The sequence below is a fragment of the Tachysurus fulvidraco genome, chromosome 2 (assembly GCF_022655615.1).
Source record: "Tachysurus fulvidraco isolate hzauxx_2018 chromosome 2, HZAU_PFXX_2.0, whole genome shotgun sequence".
Lineage (NCBI taxonomy): Eukaryota > Metazoa > Chordata > Actinopteri > Siluriformes > Bagridae > Tachysurus > Tachysurus fulvidraco.
In genome coordinates, this window is record NC_062519.1 from 18,558,601 (window position 1) to 18,582,780 (window position 24,180).

General features: G+C 42.7%; 2 protein-coding genes across 2 annotated transcripts; both read left to right on the forward strand.

The window, feature by feature from the left end:
• Positions 1 to 16: 16 nt before the first annotated feature.
• On the forward strand, positions 17 to 18,438 carry si:ch1073-335m2.2 (msx2-interacting protein). Its single transcript, XM_047805561.1, has 16 exons — positions 17 to 146; positions 232 to 331; positions 1,394 to 1,714; positions 6,218 to 6,703; positions 7,138 to 7,298; positions 7,391 to 7,591; positions 7,851 to 8,002; positions 8,125 to 8,250; positions 8,338 to 8,451; positions 8,531 to 8,644; positions 8,752 to 8,852; positions 8,969 to 16,250; positions 16,350 to 16,439; positions 16,545 to 16,739; positions 16,885 to 17,043; positions 17,526 to 18,438. The coding sequence occupies exons 2-16, from the start codon at positions 249 to 251 to the stop codon at positions 17,655 to 17,657; spliced, it is 9,717 nt and encodes a 3,238-aa protein (XP_047661517.1). The 5' UTR covers positions 17 to 146; positions 232 to 248; the 3' UTR covers positions 17,658 to 18,438.
• A 1,332-nt stretch (positions 18,439 to 19,770) lies between these two features.
• On the forward strand, positions 19,771 to 24,118 carry LOC113636990 (SUZ domain-containing protein 1-like). Its single transcript, XM_027137376.2, has 4 exons — positions 19,771 to 19,943; positions 20,292 to 20,341; positions 20,866 to 21,114; positions 21,264 to 24,118. Exons 1-4 carry the CDS (start codon positions 19,893 to 19,895, stop codon positions 21,352 to 21,354), a joined length of 441 nt encoding a protein of 146 aa, XP_026993177.1. The 5' UTR covers positions 19,771 to 19,892; the 3' UTR covers positions 21,355 to 24,118.
• The last annotated feature ends 62 nt before the right edge of the window (positions 24,119 to 24,180 follow it).

The window sequence follows — 24,180 nt, forward strand, 5'->3', positions numbered from 1 at the left end:
TCCCGCTCGGTCGAGTTCACACGCCTTGCGCGCTCCCGCTCATTCTCGAATTCACACGCTCGTGTTGAGACGCAGCAGCCAAAAGGAGCTTTTCTTTTTTTTTTCTCACGGCGTTCATTTTGGAAAGGCGGATTTTTCCCCCGACGGTCAGATTAAATATACATTAAACCCCCCAGATACTAGATATTATTTTATTTATACTGAGGTGAACACGCATATGTGCATGAACAGGGAAGGGGACACGCAGGATGGTTCGGGAAACCAGACACCTTTGGGTGGGAAATTTACCCGAACATGTTCGAGAAGAAAAAATTGTGGAATATTTTAAACGGTGAGTTGTGTGTGTGTGAGTGTGTGTATCGTTAACGTTAGCTCGCCCAGGGCCTTCGTTTAGCCCGCGTTACGGAAACAAACAACATCAGCCCATATAGTCACCGTTTAAACCTCACACGACTCGACAATTCACACATTTATACCGTGTTGCGTCTTTAAACGCGTGTAAAATTAAAGTTGCGCGACAATTTTCACCCATTAACGAGCTTTATGTAGCCGGTTAGCTTGTGGTGAAATCTGGCTAATCGGCTAGCGTGCTAGCGCGGAGATACGTTTAAAATTCCGACCGCCGTTTAGTGACGAATCACTTCCTTTGTTATAAAATGCGAGTGTGGTGTTTGTGTAAACTTCGTCCCCTGTGTATAACTAATCGTGTAAAAAACACAACTCGTTACGATCTTGTTTTATCGCCAGGTTTGACCAGAAAGCTAAGCTAGTTGAGTTAGCATGCTAGCATGGAGATCTGTGGTAAGCTAGTGACGGTAACGTTAGCTGGTTGCTAATCGCGTTGCTTTCTAATAAACTCAGGGTTTCGGTTCAATTTTACGTTCTTATGATTTTTTAAGGGTTTGTATTTTTAAGCGTTTAATTTAATCGGTTAAATGAAATAAACTTGTTTTGACGTGAAAGTTAACTGTCTTTCCACCCCAGGAAAAATATAAATAAATAAATAAATAAATAAAGATATATTTGTAAAGATTTTTAATTCGTTAATCCTTCCCATTTACATTTTAAGCGTGAAACTTCATAAATGTTAAAATTAGATATTAAACCTCAAAACAAAACTGGTTTTAAAATTAGTGTTTAAATGCGGAATAAAGACCAGGACTTTCCTCCATGCGCTACTGCTTGTAGCTTTAAAAAGTAATAAAATGATTAAAATACATTGAAATCCATCAGAAATAATTTGACACACTTATAAATCTGCATTTGGATGCGACTGTAACATATTTGGGATGTTTTGTTGTTTAAGTCAATGATCCACTGTTCCAGATGATCAAGTCATTAAATATTTCTGATTGTGTTTCCTCTCTGTGGTGTGTGTGTGTGTGTTCTGCAGGTATGGACGTGTGGAGAGTGTTAAGGTCCTCCGTAAGCGAGGTTCAGAAGGCGGCGTGGCGGCTTTCGTGGATTTTGTCGACATTAAAAGCGCCCAGAAGGCGCACAACGCAGTCAACAAAATGGGTGACAGAGACCTTCGCACTGATTACAATGAGCCCGGCTCAGTGCCCAGCTCCGTCCGGGGCCTGGACGACACCTCGCCGTCCAGCAGTCACACGAGGGACGTTGCGAGTTTCTCAAGAGCAGCTGTGGGTCCCGTTTATGGACCCCCGGTGTCGCTTCACACCAGAGAGGGACGCTATGAGCGCAGATTAGACGGGTAAGTGGACGCAGTCTCCCTTCGAACTGCAGGGGGGACCGTGGTGTCAAAAATTAAACCCTTTTCAAACACTTTCAGGTTTTCTTCCGGGTTAAAAAAAAATCGAAAGGCCATTTCGTTTTTTGATTATCTGTTCCCTTCAGCTCTGAGGCCCGACTTCACTCATGGAATTAATTATCCGTATGAATCTTGTTTGTCTCGTTTTTAAGAATGTGTGGATTTCTAAGGTGTGTTATTCAAATAATTGGGATTACTGTGTGAGCCATATCCTTCCTCCGAGCTGGATATTACCTGTGTGGAAAATATCCTGGTGAGTTTGGATATTACGATCGTTTTGTGGATATCTGGTGAGTTTGGATATTAGGCGTTCCTCTCATCCCCCTTCAAGAGTGTTGGATCTTACCTGTACTTCCTTGGATCACCAGTGTGGAAGTATTTACCATGCCATTATCGGATTAAGTACGTACATGTGATTTGGTTTTTTTTCTTCTTATTTCTGTTTTGATTTTTTTTTTTACACAAGTAGTTTCATCCAAAAATCTACTCAAGAATCAGCTTGCTTGCTTTTTTTTTTTTTTTTTTTTTTTTTTAAATTTTGTTTTGTTTTTCCATCTTCCATCTTGGTCATTGTGCTAACTCTGTCTCTCATGGTGCTGTGGCAAACCCTGGATGTGTATCACACCGATTTGGATTTAGGACGAGTCAAAAAAGGGTTTTAAAATTGTGCCTTGGGATTTAAGAGAAGTCACAAGAAAGGTAACGTGTTCGGGTGGCCTTCCAGTGGTTCGTGTGGAGTTATGCGCTAATGCGGTCAGGGCTTTCATTTTCCATCATTTTCCACCCGCTAGTCATGTTAGGTCTGGAGCTAAAGGCAAGACAGGACTAACGTGGAGCTTGAAGATCGAAGCTCAGAAGATGTCCAGATTGGATAAACGAAGAAACGCCTGTCATGGATCTAACCCTGTATTTTTTATTTTTACGTTTTTGGGATATACGATATTGGACCTCAAGCAGAGTTTGGATTTACCTTCAGTGTAAATGTGGATGTACCAGAGTGGACTTTAGATGTACAGACAAAGCTGAGGATTTCTACTAACACACCTACTGGCTTAAAATAAAGGAATATCCCAAAGTCTGTCCAATTCCCAAAGATTGATGGAAGTAATCTGCAATCAGAGACTGGGATTACTGTTTTGTTTTTGTTTATCAGCAGCAGAAATCCTCTTTTTGGTGATTGCTTCATCCTGCCCTGAAAATAATGATGGGATTACTTCTGAATAGAACGTGGATATCGACTTTTTTCCCCCTAAAACTATTTTTGTGTTCTCCTCGGTCGTGTCAGGATAGTTTCTGAATTTTTGAGAACTGGAACTCCTTGCAGTAGATTTGTGAAGCTCGGTCCTGTCTGGATATTCTTCTTTCTTCACGGTGGAGAATATTTTTTTTTATCGTGACAGCAAGAAGGCGCAAGTTTACCTCCCTTTTTTTTTTTTTTTGGCCTCTATTTTTGGCTCACACATTTGCCCTCCTATATTGTGTTTGGAATATGTAGGTTGAATTACTGCTCTGAAAAGGTTGGTATTTCCCTGCCTCATGCACCCTCTGTGCTTTTCTTTATCTAACCCAGATATTGCTTTTCTTTTTCTTTTTCCTCACTCCTACTAACCTTAGAGCTTATAGAATTTAATGGAAAACAAAACACTGCCTGTTTGGATAGAAAGGTCTCTCAGATTCTTTCTGATCTCATAGTGTCTTTAAACCTTATTTCTGTCTTTCTTTCTGTCTTTCTTTGCTCAGTGTATTAGTTTCTGTCCCTCTGCTGTCTTTACTCTCCTGAACGTCACTTGTTGCTGTCTGATTTTTCATTCTTGTCTCTGGTGTTGCTTTAAGTCTTAACACCAAAGTTCAGTATTTTGGAGAGCATAAAATGTTAGGAAAGCAAAAAAATAAAAAGATCCAGGACCACCCATACTTGGTAGACATAAACCTGCATTTATCTACATAGATTTGCCCTCTTAAGTTATTTTCCATTCAAATAAAACATTGATGCCAGAAACCTTAGTCTCCAGAATCCATCGTTAAGCCGGAGTTAACGATCAATCGATTTTATATATATATATATATATATATATATATATATATATATATATATATATATATATATATATATATATATATAAGGATGGATGATGTTAAAATATAGTTAAAAAAAAGTTAAAATATGGAGCGCAATCCAATGGAGCTCATGTCACAACTGCAGTAAAGGAGTGACAAGCTAACAGTTTGTGTAGCTACTATGCTTACTAGCTAGATTGAACAAACAGTACACTTTAAAACAATGTTTTTAATTTATAGATATGTATTAGGTGTGTAAAAAATCGCAATATTTTGTTTGGCGATGCTGTATCGATTCTCACAAATGCAATATCCATATTAAAAAACTCCATACAAGATTCTTTTAAGTTGTTTCATTTTGAGTTTATATCCTGACTGCTAGATGACGGTCGTCTTATCGTTGAACTAGCGACAGGAAATGCTAAAACTCCACTAATGTTAGCGTAAATATAGTTGCTTGCAGTAAATGTGCAACGCCAACGTCGTATCGTCAAAGAACAAGACAGATCCGAGAGCGCGCGTAACGAGGCACCGTTCTGACGTACCGCTAACAAAACGACAGAAGCAATATGCACATACGATGTTTGGAGCTTAGCCGGAATCTGGCCTCACATTTGTTACATCAGTAAATTTTTGAAATTTTAAAGCAGGCCTCTGAAAATATATAAAGTCTGTTTATAACAGCTTACATTTTATACTTAATTTAGCTAAAGAATCCTGCAAGAACCGCCCATGGCCCTTTAATGTAAATAAGCCATCTATGCACTTCTGGTTAGATGCTAACTGCATTTCATTGGCTCTGTACATGTACCTTGCACAATGACAAAGTTGAATCTAATCCAATGGCAATATCCCAAAATATCGCCTTGCTTACAGAATCACAATGTATCGCAACACATCGTATCGCAACCCCTGTAGCATGATGCATGTCGTATCGTCAGATTCTTGCCGACGCACAGCCTTAATACGTACACCATACAGCCATAGCATGAAAACTACTTGCAGTTCCTCGCTTTGCTGCCAAAACATTCATAATGCATCAAGGAACTCTGTAAGTATGCAGTGGTATCGGACACCAAGCCATTAGCAGCAGTTCTCATCAAGCCCGGTCTGATGTGGATGGTGGCTCTTTTGGAGATGGTCTGACCAAGATGTCTCTCAGAGCTTGCCCACTTTTTCTTCTTCTAATACAACACCTTTGACTGTTTATTTGCTTGCTGCCTGTCACATCTCTTACGAGATAGAGATCATCGTTGTTATTCGCTTCATCTGTCAGTGCTTTTAACGTTATCGCCCGTTGATAAATACGTACGGAACGTTTGCGTGCAAATGTACAAAATGCTCCTCCTTTTTTTGGGAAAACGAACGTTTCCATGTCGAAAAAGTTCTTCAGAGATTAAAAAAAAAAAATAACTGAGATGAATGGAAAAAAATTCCAAGGTTGAAACACTAAACGTATCTAAACACTTTCAATATAAAACAGTGGGAAAAGTTAGCAGTTTTTTTTTTGTTTTGTTTTGTTTTTTTTTTTTTTGGTATACTTAAGTGTGAAGTTTTCTAAAGACAAGTTAGTTATGTGCCTCATCCAAATGTTTTAGAAACTGAAGCTATTTTGATGTTGGAGGCTAGTTTTAATCAAATTAGTTCAAACTAACACACACGGTCTAAGGAAGATTAGTAACGAGTATTTCAGTCAGACTGTAGTGTAGACGCCATCTTAGTTTTTACTAGCTTTTAAATGCCAGTGAAGTCAATTATTTAAACCTGAACGTGAATAAACGCGAATCACTTCCTGCTTTTTAAGCCACACCTCCCGCTGTCTTTCTAGAGTTAGGCAAATATCTGTGAGACGTTAAACACCTCCGACTGACGAGACACGACTGTGGAGTGATTAACACGTGCATGTTTACTAATAATTGGGCTGTTCTGTGACAAGTTATAATTTCGTATTCAGTGTAAAACTAAGAGGCAGATTTTTTTATGCTAAACAGGCAGATTTTTGATGCTCATCTGATCAGGGTTGTCTAGGGTGTGTCTATGCATTTGGACTTTTAACCAAATGAAAAAATATTTACAGTACATTTATAATATTTATATTATGTGAAAATAAAATAGTTGGTTTAAACCAACGGATGAATCGCAAGGTCAGGAACGATATCTGTGACACTTTACGTGCACAGAAACGTGCTAGATGTTTCATCTAGTGTGTGTTTAAATCAAGGTGGGCAGTGGTGGTGATAATTGGGTACAACTTCAACTTACAGCCAATCAAAGTTCCAACAGTCATCACTGAGAATATTAAGTGTTGTACTTTTGCATGAAGTTGTTTTTGTTAGTTGATTTTGAATTTTGTCTTTCCTTTCTTATTTCTTTCTGTCCCTTTCGCAGCGGTTCAGACAGTCGGGATCGAGCGTACGAGCATAATCCATACGGACACCACGAACGTGGTGGCACTTTTGATAGGCCACGGCACTACAACACGGACTATTACCGAGACCGTGCTATTTTTGCCTCTGGAGTCGGGGCCAGCCCCGCGGTTAGTGCGATTAGTGGGGGTTTTGACACTCCGGAATCTCATTTTGAGTCTAGAGTCCGTGACCCCTTCACTCTGTCTGGGTCCGCTCGGCGAGATCCATACCGCGATGACAGGGGACGGCGTGTTGATCGGACTTACCATCATCGCCGGAGTCGATCGTCTCATTCCTCTCAATCACGGCACCCTTCTCCACAAAGGACCACAGGACAGACCCCCAAAGCTTCCCATTCCCCAAAAAGAGCTCCTGTTTCTCCAGGCAGAGGTCCACGCTCACGTTCCCGAAGCCGGTCGTCCAGCTCAGATTCAGTCAGCAGCACCAGCAGTACCGGAAGTGGCAGGTAGATGTTTTTTTCTTCTTCTTTCCATTAACTGCTCTCTTTCTTGAAATAGAATCAAACCCTTCACATTTGTCATTTGGGACTTTTGTCAGTTTGAGTGGATGCAACAATTTAAAAGGCAAAATTTAAACAAATGTTAGTTTTAAGTGCATCCTTCTCTAATTGCAGGTTCTTAAGATTTTGAAACCTTTGAGACCATGGTTTAACATGGCAGTTGTTGTATTTAATAGGCTATGTAAAAAGAGAATTTGGAGAGACTTAAGAACATAGATTTGAAAAAGAAATGTTGTCCTTGGACTATACAGACGACAGAGTCTGTTCCGGGATGGTCTGGTTTAAACTCTAGCAGCTTGCTTTTTTCATTAAAGTGAGTTGGTGTTTAAGTACTGTACGTGTTTGTTCTGAAATGGTGGTGTTTTTCTGTCTTCTTGTAGCAGTGACTCCAACAGTAGTTCTAGTGAGGGGTCTCGAGCACGCTCAGTTCAGTCTGCAGCCACTCACCCACCTCCGGCCCCTCCTGCACTCTCTCTGGACTGTGATGAACCACGTAGAAGTTTTGGCATCAGGGTCCAGAACCTCCCTGTACGATCCACAGGTTGGTACCAAAACTGGGAATGTTGTTTTTTGATTGCTTATTTTTTAAACTACGGTAATAGTAGATCAGTGACCGTGTGTTTTCTCTTCTAGACACAAGTCTGAAAGATGGACTTTTCCATGAGTTTAAGAAGTATGGGAAGGTAACCTCAGTGCAGATTCATGGGGCCTCAGAGGAGCGATATGGCTTGGTGTTCTTCAGACAGCAAGAAGACCAGGAGAAAGCTCTCAGTGTGTCGAAAGGAAAGCTTTTCTTTGGTATGCTAATCGAAGTGACCGCTTGGAACGGCCCTGGTGAGTGTTGCTTCTGTGGTGTTCTGTAGTTTTCCAGCTTCACGCTAGTCGCTCACAGAGCTATTTTACAAGGTTTCTTCAGTTTCTGTTTCTGTCATATATTAATGTAAAAAATTTAAGTTGTCTATTTATTTCTCTGTGATTTTAGGTTATTTTAGTTCTTATTAACCGTTCTTGCCATGAAGATAGCCTCAGTAGCTGCCATGGCAGTAAATTATAGCAACTAACTAGTCGCTCACCCGTTTGTCTTCTCTAACAGAGACAGAAAGTGAGAATGAGTTTCGGCCATTGGACGGGCGGATCGATGAGTTTCACCCGAAGGCAACCAGGACCTTGTTTATTGGGAATTTGGAGAAAACGACTAACTACCAGCAACTGCTTGATGTTTTTCAGCGCTTTGGAGAGATAGTGGTAAGCGTTTGAGTCGACTCCGTTGTTTACCGGAGACCCCGCCCCCTTCCCCCTTGCTCACATCTGTAATGTTTTACCAGTGTGCTTGTTTCACCCCCCACTTTATTTTCTTTTCTTTTAAGGATATCGATATTAAGAGAGTTAACGGTGTCCCCCAGTATGCCTTTGTGCAGTACTCTGACATTGCCAGTGTGTGTAAAGCTATTAAGAAAATGGATGGAGAATATCTGGGAGCCAACCGACTCAAGGTATTTGTCCAGCTACTTTAGTAAACTTGTCTTTAATCACATTCATGCACCTTCACTCAAAATCGCTGTCTGGTTGCCCCTCTGCAGCTTGGCTTTGGGAAGAGTATGCCTACGACCTGCGTATGGTTAGACGGTCTGTCTTCTAACATCACAGAGCAGCACCTCACACGGCACTTCTGTCGCTATGGACATGTGGTGAAGGTATTTTACACGCCTGATTTGTGCAGTTGATCGTATTTTGCATCTTGTGTCAACCTGCTTAATTATCGCAATTTTGTAGGTTGTGTTTGACCGATTGAAAGGAATGGCCCTGGTTCTATACAACAACACTGATTTTGCACAAGCTGCAGTAAGAGAGACCAAAGGATGGAAGATTGGTGGCAACAAAATTAAGGTAGACACCAAAGTTAATTTCCCTGTTGCCTCGGATGAGCGTCAAGCACGGAAAGATGTCGCTAGCCGTGTACCTGTTTACATTAGGTGTGTGCTTGTTCTCTGCAGGTTGATTTTGCCAGTCAGGAGAGCCAAGTGGCATTCTATCGCTCTATGCAGGCATCAGGACAGGATATGCGTGACTTTTATGAAATCCCCTCAGACAGAAGGTAACTGTTTTAGAAAATTGTTTAAAAAAATGTTTTTCATAAGAAACAAATAATCCATTTATACCAATGTCAGACGATGAGCAGTTTATTAATCTTCACCCCTTTTCCATCGTCAGGGACGATCGAAGACCTTCATACCATGATTTCTCAGCAGAGAGGGCATACTATGAGAATGTTCGTGCACCAGGTATCTATGCCGACGATCCAAGGCGAGACTATCCCGCTCGCAGTCGTGAACGTTATCCGGAACTAGAACATTACCAAGGTGAACACTATGACCCACGGTATCACGAAGACCCTCGTGAATATAGAGATTACAGAGACCCCTTCGAACAGGATATCAGAAAGTATAGCTACATCCAGCGGGAACGAGAACGAGAGCGCGAACGTTTTGAGGCGGACCGTAGCAGATGGAGCCCGTCCCATCCGCGTCGGCCAATAACCCCTTCTGCCTCCCCTTCACCATCTGACCGTGTCCCAAGGGAAGCAGAGCGACGTGTGTACAGGCACTCATCTGAGAGAAGTGAAAGCTGTAGCTCCTTATCGCCTACTCCTCAGTTTGAAAAGTCTGAAAAGTCTCCAGTGGATTATAAACCAGAGAATTTGGACAGAGAAATTGATCAGGCTGAGGCTGACCGTGTAAGTGGGACAGAAAAGAGCAAGCGTGGAAGGCGCAAAGAGAAATCTGAGAGAGAGAAGGGCGAGAAAACTAAATCAAGACGGGGTAAAGTGCAATCTCCTAGTGTACCTTATTCTGAAGCAGACAGGGAGCCCAGTCTGGATTCAAATTCTGGAAAAATGAAGGGTTCAGATGCAGAGAGCTCGGAGAACAGAGGGCAGAGGCACAAAAGTGAGGGTGAACCTTCTCCTACTGATGTCATGTCTCGTTTGGAGTCACAAAAAGAAAGGCTGGACAGTGCTAAAATTGATTCGGTCGATCGGGATAACAAAGGGAGGTCAAAGAAACACCTCAAATCGGAAATTGGAAATGAAGGGAAAGAATCCATTTTGGATTCTGACAGGCTTGCGGCGCGAAAAAGACGTTTTGGCGATCACAGTGGCAAAGCCTTAAAACAGAAGAGAAGTCGCCTTGAGGACGAACAGAGCACGGGTGCTAATCAACTCGAGGATATCGGGGCCTCTTATTCAAAGGAAGGAGAAAGCGATGTGAAAACATTAGATAAAGAGGGTCAGAAGAGAGAACATTCTAAGTCTAAAACCGAGAGGATGGCTTCTAATTTAAGGGACGAATTAGAGCACCGAGCTGACTCACAAGACTCATCTGGACAACAAGAAGAGCATCCTGAGGCTAATGTGGAGTCCCAGTCTGGACCAAGCCTGCCAAGGCTATTTTCGAGCGACGGAACTCCAGAAAAAGACAACAAAGTCAAGGATGAGTATTTGGACATAGATCTTTCCCAGAGTTATCGAAAGCAAATGGAGCAGAACCGAAGACTTCGTCAGCAGCTCCAAGAGCCTGACAAACCAGGAAAACCTGAAACTCCCCAGTGTGTAGACACGGAGGATTTCGAGCACCGTAGTTTGGTGCATGAGGTAGGCAAGCCACCCCAGGATGTTACTGATAATTCTCCCCCGAGTAAAACCAAGAAACAAGATCACTTAGACATAGAGGTTGGTACAAAAAGAGAGCGGGTGTATCGGATTTTCCGTCCAAAGAGCGAGGAGTCAGAGTGGAGTACAAACTCACCCAGATTTAATACCTCTCAACAAGGAGAGGAAGAATACACAGATGTTCCTCAACTAATTACCGTGAAAGAGGTAAAAGAACAACCTAAACAAGAAGACGGTTCTCACCAGGACATGGAGCTAACGGTTAAACGTGTCCATACCTCACAGGTGTCCAAACTAAGCACGTCGCTACACGATGAGCAGAGGCGTTGGGAAAGTCGCCTAAAGCAGGATTTGTTGCCTGACTTTTCGAGGACTTTGGAAAAAAGACGACTCAATCGGTCGTATTTGGAATATAGACTTTGGCCTGATTTAGAGCCAGGCGAGGTGCGCTCTGACTCTGAAGAAGATCGAGAACACAAACCAAACTCTCCCATGCCCTCCACCTCACTGTCCTTCCCTGAAAGACATCGTGGGGACAGATTATCGGAATCCAAACTAACTGGCTCACTTGAAAGGAACAAGTTTTGTTCATATGCCCTTGACCAGACAATTACACCAGACACTAAAGCGTTGCTGGAGCGTGCAAAATCGTTATCATCTTCACGGGAAGACAACTGGTCTTTTTTGGACAGCGATTCTCATTTTGCCAGTTTCAGAAGCAGAAAAGATACAGAAAAGGTGGAAGCGACGCCACGACCAACTCCTTCGTGGTACATGAAGAAGAAGAAAATACGAAGTGAGTCTGAGGATAAACTAGATGATCGAAAAGAAGATCCTAAACCAGAAGAACCGGAACGGCGAGAGCTATTTGCCTCTCGCTTTCTCCACAGTTCTATTTTTGAGCAAGACTCGAGGCGACTTCAGCATCTTGAAAGAAAGCACGAAGACCCCGAACATGGTACGAGTTTTCCAGCAAACCAGCAAAGCCAAATTGAAGGCCAGCCTGATTCTGAACCAGTGGTTCTTTTCTACGATCGCTTTTTAGAGTTGACAAGACTGCAGGAACAGAAGGGAAAAGAGCAGTCTCAGCAAGAATCCAAAAAAGAGGAAGGCATTGATGGACAAGCCATTAATAAAACACCGGAGGAAGAACAACACGGTGCTATTGAGCCAGCCGAGATTAAACCAGTCAGCCCCGTACAAGCACCTCAGCCAAGCCCTGTGCAATTCATGCAACCACTTCCTGTTCAAGAAACTCAGAAACCACCTCCTGCTCTAACAACGAAGGAGATGGCTCCACAGCAAGATGTTTGTAACGTCAAAGTACCTTCCCCTAAATTTAGTCTTTCAGCAAAAGAAGAAGAAAAACTGTCAGAACAGACATTAGTCTCTCTGACAAATCCACTGCCTAAAGAACCCACTGAGTCAAATAGATCTGAATCCCAAGACGCTCAGGCGTTAGTGAATAAAATTAAAAGCCCTACTAAAGAGTTGGAACAGACCAGTGTCCGGGATGTTGAGCCGTGCTTCAGTAGCGAGACACAGACCATGAACACTCGAGTGAGTTTTGAACCAAAATCTGAGCCACAAACTGAGCTCCCTGAATTACAGAATCCTTCCTCTCCTAAGATGTTAGATGAAGCTGAAGGAAGATTAGAGAAAGCAGAAGCTGTATCTGTGGAAGTTGAACCTCTTTCCAAAGAATCTGAGTTAAAAGGTATAGACAGTTATACTGTGGAAGAACCTCTCTCTCCTCCCCCAAAGTCCAGAAGCAAGAAGGGCAAGACCTCGCCTACAACCCCAGTACCCCCTTTGACCCCATCGAACGCATCAGATAAACAAAGCACTCGCAAAAGTGAGCGGATTGATAGAGAAAAGCTTAAGCGCTCCACATCTCCAAGAGTGGATTCATCTAAAGCGATTGCAGATGCCAAGTCTACTGGCAAGTCACCCATCCATAGTCCTGAGACCGAACAAAGTGTAGAACAAAACACTCCCCCTGTGAGAGCGAGGCGTAGAAATGTACGTTCCGTTTATGCCACTCCAGTAGAAGTCGAACCTACATCCCAAACTGCCAGGGAAGTGGAATCACCTCGTGGGGCACGCAAACGTGGTGTAGACAAAGACACAGGGCAACAGCAACCAGAACCGGACAGCGTCTCTGTATTGCCAACTGTGCGGCGGGGGCGTCCACCTAAGAATCGGCGCCAAGGAGAGGATTTTTCAGCTGCGAAGAGTGAGCGGACAAAATTACTTGAAACTAAGGAGTTTGAGATCAGTGAAACTGGAAACAACGAAGCGGTCACCAAATTAGGCAAAGGAAAACATTCCCCCTATTTAAACAAAGCTGCAAATCAAGGTACTGGGTCTGGATTAGCAAAAAAGGGAGAGAAAACTGATAAAATGTCTGATATAATTGCTGCCGAAATGAACGTGGATTCTCAGAACAGCAGTGGCCAGCATGATGGTGGCCCTTCAGTGACAAATGAGTCAAAGGAAGAGAATAAGCCTCAAAGCGTTTCAGAAACAAAACAAGAAAAAGACAGTATTACTCAAATAGAAAGCCCTACTGGAAGTCAAGATAAACTCTGTGAGTCTGTCCAAGAGCAGTTACCTTTGGAAAAAAGTGTGAGAACAAAAAGTACTCGAATAACTTGTAGTTCAAAGTTAATGACGGAGGATAAATCTCTTGTACTCAAAAATCTCAGAATCAGGCTTGATGTGACCGAGGTAAAGGCGATGCTGCAAAGTGGTGAGGATGAATCGGGGCATGACGACTGTCTTAAAAAGGTGGTGTCGGGAATATCACCCAAAGATCAGATACTGGATCCTAGATTTGAGAAGGTAACCTTAGAGGAAGATTGTAATAAAGAGTCCGTAACAACACTGCCGAAGGTCACAGATCCTCATGAGGCATTGCTGTCCCGCCAGATAGAGCTTGAACAAGCTGTAGAGAACATTGCCAAGCTTACAGAAGATCCTGCACCTGTTCAGTTCAAGAACACAAATGAGTCGCAAGCTCCTTTATCGGACCTTGTAGAGGGGCGTGAGGACGACAAGCCGGCCAATCCTGCTAGTGAAACAGAACTTGCTGCCGCTATTGATTCCATCACTTCTGAAGACATGTCTTGCAACTTGCCTCCAGACCAAGTCATCGGCACTGTCGTCGATCCAGACCCGCACGTTCAAACGCTAGTCCCAGATGCCAAAGTAGTTGACGGCAGCAACTCGGCCACTGTCCAAGAGGACACTTCAAACGTCGGGACACCAAGAAAAGGGGGCAAAGGAAGACCAAAAGCCCAAAAGAGGACCAAAGGACAAAAGGTTGCTGTGAGCAAAAAGGAACCCATTAAGGATAGTATGGTAGTGGAACCTGAGAATCTTTCTTTCAAGTCCTCAGAAACCACAACAGCACCAGCAGTTCAAGATAATCTACCCGCTGCTGCTGCTGCTGTTATTTCCCCCTTATCAAAGCAAGATTGCAATGTAACTGCTAATATTGTCCCTGAAATTCCTAGAGTGATTGAGAGTGGTCTTAAAGAGCCGTCTGACTTGCCAAAATCATCCAGTCCAGCAGCAAGCAAAAGCCCCACATCAGTCCAGCCTCAGCTTAATCCTTTTGAGTGTACATCTCCTTCTCTTTCTCCCACAAGTATTTGCCTCAAACCTTCACATCCAAGCAGATTGTCCGTTTCCCCTACAGACCGAGTGAATCAGCCTAAAGAGACGGCAGTTGTTTCCCCTTCAGCCGCTCCCACAACCCCGTCAGAAAACCCTACGTTGCTGTCCGATTCCTTCGCTCATGATACTAACAGCAGTGATCTGCGTACGATTCTTGCAAAACCGAGGGGTATTCCGATCTCTGAGGCAACTGCTCCTTCTGGAAGCATGCATGTCCGAGAGAGTCAAGAGTCACGAGATATCAAGAGTTCACTGCATGAAAGCAGGCAACCTTCTATGCCAGTTCAGCCAGTGGTTCGCCAGCCATCATCGTTACCTTCGACAGAGACAAAGCAGATCTTTAACGAGAAGTCTGTGATTTCCGTCATTGCCTCCAATGCTACCTCAGTTATCAGCAGAGTTTGCAACCCCCCTGAATCTGAGGAGAAACCCAGTCTTTCGGTCGTTAACCAATTTGTAGAAAAGCAGCCACCAAAACAGATGTACCAGGCCAGCATAGAGGAAGTTAGCACTTATCACGGACCACCCGCTGGAGAAGAGGGTGGGAATGCAGGTCGCTATATAGTGGAGAGCACATCCCTGAGTACAGGCCCCACTGCAGGTCTCAGGGTAAACACCTCTGAAGGAGTGGTAGTGCTGAGTCACTCAGGCCAGAAGATCGAGGGACGACAACGGATAAGTGCCAAAATCAGTCAAATTCCACCACCTAGCGCAGTGGACATAGAATCTCAGCAGCTAGTGTCGATGCCTCAGCTCAAACAGGAACTATACATTGGGTCCCAAAGAGACATGCCTAAGGGTTCAGTACCTCCTGTGGACCATGGTCATTCCTTGAAGTCGCAGACAAATGTTTCTACTAAGCATGAATCTGGATCAGACAAATTAGACTCTTTCCCTCCAGTGCAAAGTGGGGTTGTGAAAAGATTACAGCAGACACCTGGCCCTTCACAGGTATTGAGTTTCCATCACTCGGAATATACAATGATGATGAAGCATTCAAAGAAAGGAGAAGGAAACGAACCTCTGAATGTGGAAAATGTCAAATCTCAATGGGTGTCCACTATAAGTCCTGCCATAAGCCCTCACCTTCCTTCTACAGGCGGCAATCACGTTGGGTTCATTCCAGGCGCTACAGAGAGAGCACCTTCACATATTCAGACCAAACAGGAACCCCGCTCGCCAAGGAAATCCGGACACCCCCATTCTTCTTTTGCCAAAGTGCCTTCCCCCATTGGCTCTTCATCTCCTAAAGGTGTGTCTATGGTCTTACCAACCGGTTTGCCTGCAATGTCTCAGTATGTTCCTAGTGTGCATCACTCTGAACAGTCGGTGATCATGCCTCCTCATAGCACACATGGCAGCCTTGGCAGAATGTCCCCTCACCGTGTGGGTCAGGCAATTTCTATGGGTCACCTTTCTCAGGCAGACGTAAGAGTCAACACGCCTCCGTTATCAGTTATGAACTATGGAATTCACACTGAAAGCCTGACTTCATCTTGGGCACCTGGACAGCAACGCCCTACGTCTCCTCAGGCCGTGGGAAACAGAGAAATGGTTCTAAAAGTTAATCCAGCCAGTGCAAGAGGTCATGACCCAAGCGAGGAGGAGGCAGCAAGACGCTTTCATCAAGCACTTGGGAGGCCACCAGCGACTCCGCTCAAACAAGAGTCAATACAAGCGGAATACCGTGGGGCGCTTCACAGCGCCCTGCCACTGCTTAACATGCAACCAAGAGACATGCGGATGCTGATATACCACCCGCAGGGGGAGCGTCCAGCTGCCGAGCTGCATCAGGGGCATATAACGGATGCTGTCCCCCCCACTTCGACCACGACCAGCATTACAGCCTCGCTCTCTCCACGGCCGCACCTTTTGCAGAAAGGGGTGTCTGACAAGGATCCCCTGAAGCAGTCTGAAATAAAGAGGGCCACACCACCTCCTGGGAAAGATGGAATTCTTGGAATCCGTGGTGCACTGCCTGCCATGGCTTCTCCTAAGCGTGTTCCTCTGATCGCTTCAGGGACCGTGCAGCCGTTTTCGGAGTATTCTAACATGTACACCAACTTGCGTACTGTGCATTCACAGTTTCCTGAAAATTCATCTATGGGTATCAGCCAGTCTCCTCGCAACATCACCCCATCACAGGCAAGTTGAAACCTTGTAGTTGAGGAGTTAAATCTGTATGATTTTTATATCTGCATTACTCTAATTCAAAAAAAAAATTTTTTTTTATGTTTAATAAAGGGTCAAGAATCTGACCACAACCAGGTTCAAACGGAAAATCAAGTGGAGCATGTTGGACACCAGCAAATCAACATGGTACAGCTTCTCACGGTAAGGCACAAAGACCAAATTTTCAGGTGTCGGGCAAAACAGTTTAGTGCTTAAATTGTGTCCATAAAGAACTAGTTTTCATGTGCACTCTTTTGTCTCGAGCAGAAATATCCCATTGTTTGGCAAGGATTGCTGGCATTGAAAAATGAAACCGCTGCTGTCCAGTTGCACTTTGTGTGTGGAAACAAGTCTCTTGGCCTGCGCTCGCTTCCCGTGCCTGAAACTGGACCTCCTTTGCGTATCGTCCAGAGGATGAGATTAGAAACGCAACAGCTTGAAGGAGTAGCTCGCAGAATGACGGTAAGTTTATGAACTATGTTTTTCACTTTGTCAATTTTTCTTCAAGAACATTTTTCTATATTGAAGAAAAAAATTTTTTTACAGTAAGACTGTAATATTCGTGTATAGTCTGTACCTTACCATTTTTCCCGCCTTTTTTCTGTAGGGTGAGAGCGAATTTTGCCTGCTGCTCGCCATGCCTTGCGGTCTAAATCAGGAAGATGTTGTGACACAGACACAAGTGCTCAAATCAGCCTTCATTAACTACTTGAAGGCCAAACTGGCTGCAGGCATCATCAACGTCCCCAATCCTGGCTCCAATCAGGTGAGTGCATCCCTCATGATCGTGCTTTTTCCCTGTCTAAAGTTATATTTGTGTCCGTATTGAGTGGAACCCTAGTGTGTTCTACCACTTGGTGTGATTCTTAGGCGTTAAATATAAATGATCAGGTAATTGTATACGTAACTTCATCAAAACATTGTATCGCGTTCAGCGTTATCTTTTTGTTGGTGTGTATCTTGAGAATATACAGCATTTCTACAGTTTTCAGAGCTTCACAGAGCTTTCTACAGCTTTTACAGTGTTCACATGAAACCAGACCATAATAAGATGCTCTCGTTGCTGTGTTCACACCTGCTTAAAGAACCACACCAGGGCTTCTGTTCAGACACGTTAGACCAACAGAAAACAACTTCGATTAATCACTTTTACTCTTATTCGACGTAATGGGTGTAAACGAGCTCTAAGGATCATGTAAAGACTTATCAAGCGTGTGACCCTCTTGTTTTTCCTGCTCTCTCCTCTAGCCTGCCTACGTGTTGCAGATCTTCCCTCCGTGCGAGTTTTCAGAATCTCACCTTTCACGGCTTGCTCCTGACCTCATCAACCAGATCTCTAGCATTTCGCCTCACCTCATGATTGTCATCACCTCTGTGTGATCTTCTGCGTCCTTTAAACTTGGACTTGAATAAACCTCGATGTCATGGACACGTTTGCATTTTTGGATTTGATGGAGCTCAGGAGAAACCGGTGGTGTTTGGAATCCGACATATCAGTGTGTGCAGCACCACTCCACATTTATCTCCCGTTTCACATCTCTCTGCTGTATTTGTATTTATTGGTGTGGTGTTTTTTTTTTTTTTTTTTTTTTTCTTTTTTTTTCTCTCTCTCTCTCTCATGGAAATTCTTTCGGGAAATCAGGATTTTTTTTTTTTTTTTTTTTTTTTTACGTCTTTCATGATTATGCCCCACTTGGTTTTTTTTTTGTTTGTTTGTTTTTTTTAAAGATGGAGATTACAAATCAATGTAACAGACTAATGTATTTTTTAAAAGTATCCTGCACTCTGTTCAACGGTCAGGAGAAATAACTTTGGGAATGTACACGTCAAAGGATCGACTCATCAGCCTTGCTTTGTTGCTTTTTGTCACTCACTTTGCTAATCCATGTTAGCGTAGGTTTAAATGCCGGCTCTTGGAGTTTTGTGATTGCGGGACTGTAAATATTTTAAATATTTAAAACAAAAAAAAAAACTTGGCAAAAATGGCTTCAACCCCAGAGAAGTTGCCCCTTTTTATTTCAACCTTGAGACGAGCGGAAAAAGAACATCAACGTAAACGTTTGTGCTGTAAATATTGAAGACTTTGGGCTGGCAGGTCTTGAGGGTTTGTTTTGTGGGCACTTCAAATTTTCTTACTCAAATAAAAAAAAAATCCAGAAAACTTGAATATAACAGTCATATTCTTTCTCTCTACTCTCTCTTTTTCTCTCATTTCATCATTTGTGTTCATTGATCTTGAGATCATGAGAATCATTTGGTGTAAATAAATGTCTTTAATCGTATTGAAACATTGACAGGAATACTTTTGTGTTTTGTTTTTTTTTAATTTATAACACAAGTATTTTGTAAAAAGGAAACGATCACGTTGCTCTATGTGTCCATCGATTATGTAATCTTAACTCGGAGCCTTACTTTAATTTTTTAATGTTTCGTTTCAACGTTTAAGCTGGTAAACACAAATAAAGTGTGATGTGTTATGACTAGTATGTTCCAGGAAGTTGGGAGCACGAGCTGTTACGGTGATTTCTGAAAACATGATCATAATTCAAAAAGTGTGAGCAGATTTATTAGGGGATTTATTATTATTATTATTATTATTATTATTATTATTATTATAAGGGAAGATAAACTGATTTCGTGGTTTATCTGTGCAGCTTGTCCACTAAAAAGAAACAAAGGAACAAAAGTATGTCAACAACCAGATAAGTGTTTGATCTTCCATCTCCTGTTATGTAGAATTTGTGTCTGATTATTGTGCAATCAGATTTGACCTTACACCTACTTAATACTGAGCGAAAATGAAACACCAGGGTGATAGAAGTTTTAGTAAAACACACGTCAGTGAGAGAGAAAACTGAATCGAATTTGTACTTTTCCTTCCACGTAAACTGTTTTAACTTTGTTCTATTTTCAGGCACATTAATGTGGTCTACTGGTTTCCTGTGAAATCAGTGTGAATCAGAGAGAATGTTCCAGAATGTTCACAACCAACAAAACACTGGGTGGACCTGCAGGTTTGTTGATGTTTCTCTGAGGGATGTGAGGAACATCATAAACTCATCCACATGTTACGCAACACTCCAAAATACTTCAGAAAAGCATTAGTCACTTAGGGAGCAAAAAACGTGGATTTGTAATTAATACTGAAGTTCTTTTGGATATAAGAAGTGAAAGGCCAAGGCTTTGTTCATCCCTGCCTCATCCCCACACATCCTCATCCCTTCTCCTGCAGAACCTTCTGTCATTTTACATGAAAGCAAAATGGTGAAGTCCGTGTGACTACTTTCCATAAAATGTTTGCTTTCCTTTTCGTATGAAATTGAGGGCGGAAATGTTTCTGACATCATTAATCTCTGTTTCAATGATATACGTGATAAAAATCTGCCATTTTAACGGAGTGTAAACTTTTTATCTGTTCAGTGTTTTCTATTTAATTATTTTTGTTACATTTGCACTGCAACTTTGAGCCGCTAGGGGACGCGCAGCTTTGCTGTCCTCTAGTGGCTTCCGCTGTCATTACAATTTACCGAACATAAAAGTATGCGAAAGAGTCGTGTAGAATTGTTGTTGATTCGTTATAGCCTGTGCGGCTAAATAGCTATTAGTTTCCGAATCATGGAGGACGAAGATGTGTTCGATAACTGGGAAGAAGCAGCGGATAGCGGAGTAAGACATTTAATTGAGAGGAATCTGTTTGGCTTACATTAGCTACATTGGCTACATTAGCTTGTTGTGTAGCGGCTCACAGGCCTGACGGCTCATCGTTAGCATCTGTTGCTTAGCCGACTAGCCCAGGTTTATTCAGAGGATATCGGCTAGAAATTACAACCGCAAACCAACGTGTAATGAATTTATATTAGCCTTTTTGTGTTTATTTGTTGTCTTTCATGCATATTTATGCTTTCTGTGTGAATTGTGGCACTTAGCATACTCGAGCTAACTGGCTAACGGCAGTGTAACTGGGAGGTCCCCCGGGTCCTAAAGCCAACTGATTCACTTGTAATTTGTCTGCAGGAAATCGACAGGCGGCTCGAAGCGAAGCTGAAAATCAATCAGAAATCTGAGTAAGATCTGTTTCACACTTTCACCGCTTTACAATGAGAGAAGAGTTACAAGAGTTATCCTGTATGTATGTGTGTGACAAATAAAATTTGAGTTTGATTCGAGTTGATTTGATTAGCTAAGGACGACTCCTTTAAATGAATCCATAAGGAATCGACTCGCATGCACGAACGAATCGAAACATCATTTAGAATATTTACATTAGCATTTAAGCACACACTTATGTCCAGAGTGGCTTACATTTAATCTCATTTTTTATACAACTGAGTACCAGGGTTAAGGCCCTTGCTCAGGGGCCCCACAGTGACAACCTGGGATTCGAACTCACAACCTTCCCATTGGTCATCCAGCTTAAGCACTAGGCTACAACATGCAATACAGTAAAATAAATAAGTACAAAAATGTAGTGTGCTTTGATTCACATTTCTTTATGGATTTAAAACAAATCATATCTAGGACTGAAGTCGATTGATGTAGGTTGCCTGTTTCTGCTGACCGGAAAAACCTCTGTTCTCTACTTTATCAGAAGTGTACCTGTGAAGACGGGTGTGGTGATTCAGGACGATTCGCTGCCTGCGGCTCCGCCTCCTCAGATCCGTATCCTGAAGCGCCCTCCCTGTAACGGGGCCCTAAACACACAGGGTGCGACCTCTCGACCCGCACAGCAGCCCAAATCTCTGAAGCAGAGGGAAGCCGAGTATGCAGAGGCTCGGAGGAGGATTCTGGGTAGCACCAGTGCTGAAGACCCTGCGAGGGAAAGAGACGACTCGGACAGGTGAGACACGAGGGCGTGTTTTACTGACTGTTGTCTCATGCTCTCAAGTCAGCACTGTTGCACTGTACAGAAAAGCTGAATCTTCTGTATGTTTACAGGTTTTTAATATTAACTTTAACATCACAATGTTTACATTTTCCTCTTTTTAGACTGCCATCAGAATCTCTTCATTCCAACAATAATGTCATTCGGCAGCCCCGGGGGCCGGACGGAACGGCAGGGTTTTGCCTCAGAAGATAGAGAGACGGCTAGAGAGGCCGCAAAAAAAGAACCAGAGTCGCTTCGGTCAAGAGCTCCCGTCCGTCTCCTCTATTCTGTCTGAGCGAGGGAGGACATAACGACCGTGTGATCGCTGTCTTGGTGTGTTCACTGTGAGTTTATCAGTAACACTCACTGGGGTCTGGGCAGCAATCACTGCAGTGTTTCGATACGGCTCAAAGCGCCCTTGTCAACTTCCCCTAATGAGCTGAGCCTCCCTCTTTAAACTCTCTGCAAAGTTGTAGTGGCTCACAAACATGCTGGTTGACTAGCATGCTAATTTCCTGGCGTGCTGTTCAGTAAGCTTCCGTTTATGATATGGAGCTAATCAAAAGTTATGTATTTTTAAGCGTAATGTTATTCCTTTTTTCCGACACGATTCTCACCCTTTTTGAAAATGCTGCAGTGCCTTCTGGGAAGTTTCAGCTCCCAGTGTGTACAGTGATGTCAACCCAGCCTTGAAAGGGAAGTCCAGTGAAGTTCATCTGAACTGAAGAATAAGCCAGAAGAGGGGAGGTGGACAAGGGTGCATGAAAAACCTCCAGAAAAAAGCTCCCTTCTGATACGTTACGCTGACGACACAGAACTGATTGGGCTGAACCGAGCCTCGTTTTTGACCGAGGCTTTACAGTTTGTCCAAAGATGAAATGTCCACAAAAGTTTAGGGCTGTGGGATGATTCTCACACACACACACACACACACATGCACACACACACACACACAGAAGGGAACGGTCTGTTGTGGACGTTTCATTTTTGCCTGAATTCATTTTAATTTGATGGCTGATGATGTAACACACAGTAAAACTAAACACAGCAATAATCTTATATAAAGGGGACAGGAGTCGGGAGTACAGCTGTAAACAGGTCTGATTATTCTGCCTGCTTTTGCTTTGTGTTTTAAGCTTTTGTTTCTTTTCTGAAATATATGTATTTTAAGTTCACTGAGAAAGGAACAGTTTCTGTCTGTTGATCGCGCAGTTTATATATGTTTAACATTTTAACTCCATGTTTTACTCTGTGATGTTTGAGAAATGTCACTTAAACGGTTTGCGGTTCACGAGATTAAGAGTGACGGTGATCCTCGAAAACAGGTACTGCCGAATCACAGACACACCGTTAAGAGTTTTTGTTACGTAGAGAAAAAGAAGTAACGATTTTGAGAAAACAATTTTTTGGAACTGGAAACTAAGAGGCTCCAGAAAAAAATCCTCACAGCCTTTTGTTTTCTGTCAGTGCTCTGAGGTCATAATGACCATTAAAAAAAAACAGGTGATGAGCTAGTAATACCTGTAGGCATGACTGGTGTGTGATTGACATACTGAGTTAAAGACTCACAGAATGCCAGCTGCTGCCACAGCACACAATGAGGTGTGTGTGTGTAGAGCAATGGTAGATGCTGAGATGTTCACTTACAGCCTGAAATACTGTGGGCTGTATTTCAAGTCATCTCGTTTAACTCCTGCCATCTTTCTTTTCTGGTGTTTATGACTCAGCAGCTCTGAATCAGGTCAGAGGTTAAAAGCTGAGGGTCTGAGAGTCCTGCAGCAGCCCTTTAACTCTCATAAGTTCCAGTAAATTTACTAAAATTTACTAAAAAGGTTTTTGACCATCATCCAGCTCTTAATATGTAAGGCTTGTTATTTACACGCAGGCCACAGGCTCTGTTTATGAAGTGCTGTGCTTTCAATGAAAGTCATCTAATAGCTCTGGGAGTCTTTTTAAAATAAATGATAATCCATTTCACCCCCTCGTTTTACTGAAGCACTAGGATTAAAGGAGAACTTCACGATCCAGTGGTACAGTACAGACTGGTATAGTATGTCATTTTTATCCAGTGCCTAAGAGCCCAGATTAATCCTGTTTTTAGATTAAAGATGGACTTCCTTCAGTCAGAGGCAGGTGTTGATCCACACACAAGATGCTGCTGCAGAAAAACTCCACAAGCCTGAATGAGAATCAGAATCAGGTTTATTGGCCAAGTGTGTTGATGTTGACACACAAGGAATTTGGTTCCAGCTGTTTGTGACTCTCAAAAGTACAGAAATAAATAACACTATACTACACAAGACACTGCAGATGTGATACAATAGACATCGAGTATTAAATATAAATACAGAATATATGATTGATCAGTTATGTCACTTCCTTTTAACTGACCAAACACTCAACAGAACCCATGCAGACTGTGTATTAAGTATATTTTAGGCTGTTTCTTCTGTTTTCTTACAGGGTTCAGTTTTCAGAACTCTGATCCATTCGCGCACACACTGTTCAGTCTACGTCTGAGTTTTGTGCTGATTCTTGCATCTCCACCGAGTATTTCTTTCCATAGAACTAAATAAAGCTAACTGAAAGCACAGCCGTAATGCCGGGGCCGGTTTTAGACCGCTTACGGTTCTCCGGGTAAAGATCACCCTGGAGGAGCTCATTGTTAACAGACATGGGATGGGATCGGGTTCTGTTTTATTTAGCTGGGAACCCTTAATTATACAGCAGAACCTCTTTCCTGCATCCTGTTTGAGGTTTAAAGCAGGAGTCAGGAGATCTCTGCTGCTTAGCGGCGAATTCACAAACCATAATTAAATCCTTCATGCGGATCTGTGTTTCTGTGGAAGTGTTTATTTTCCACAAGCCTTTGCCTTATTGTGTTAGAAATGTTTTAATGTGATGTGACGTTCCTGTCTGCATTCGTGTTCCTCAGATCCATCTGTGTGCTTTCAAATAAACTTGGTTTTGGAGTTCATCTCTTTCTTCATTTCCTTTGTGTCAATAATCATATTTGATTAGTCCTGCACATGCGCTATA

Coding starts and splice junctions, on each gene's coding strand:
- si:ch1073-335m2.2 (XM_047805561.1), top strand. CDS start 249: ATGGTTCGGGAAACCAGACACCTTTGGGTGGGAAATTTACCCGAACAT. Junction 16,440..16,544: donor ACATGGTACAGCTTCTCACG/GTAAGGCACAAA, acceptor TGTCTCGAGCAG/AAATATCCCATTGTTTGGCA. Junction 16,740..16,884: donor GAGTAGCTCGCAGAATGACG/GTAAGTTTATGA, acceptor TTTTTTCTGTAG/GGTGAGAGCGAATTTTGCCT.
- LOC113636990 (XM_027137376.2), top strand. CDS start 19,893: ATGGAGGACGAAGATGTGTTCGATAACTGGGAAGAAGCAGCGGATAGC. Junction 19,944..20,291: donor AAGAAGCAGCGGATAGCGGA/GTAAGACATTTA, acceptor ATTTGTCTGCAG/GAAATCGACAGGCGGCTCGA. Junction 21,115..21,263: donor GAAAGAGACGACTCGGACAG/GTGAGACACGAG, acceptor TCCTCTTTTTAG/ACTGCCATCAGAATCTCTTC.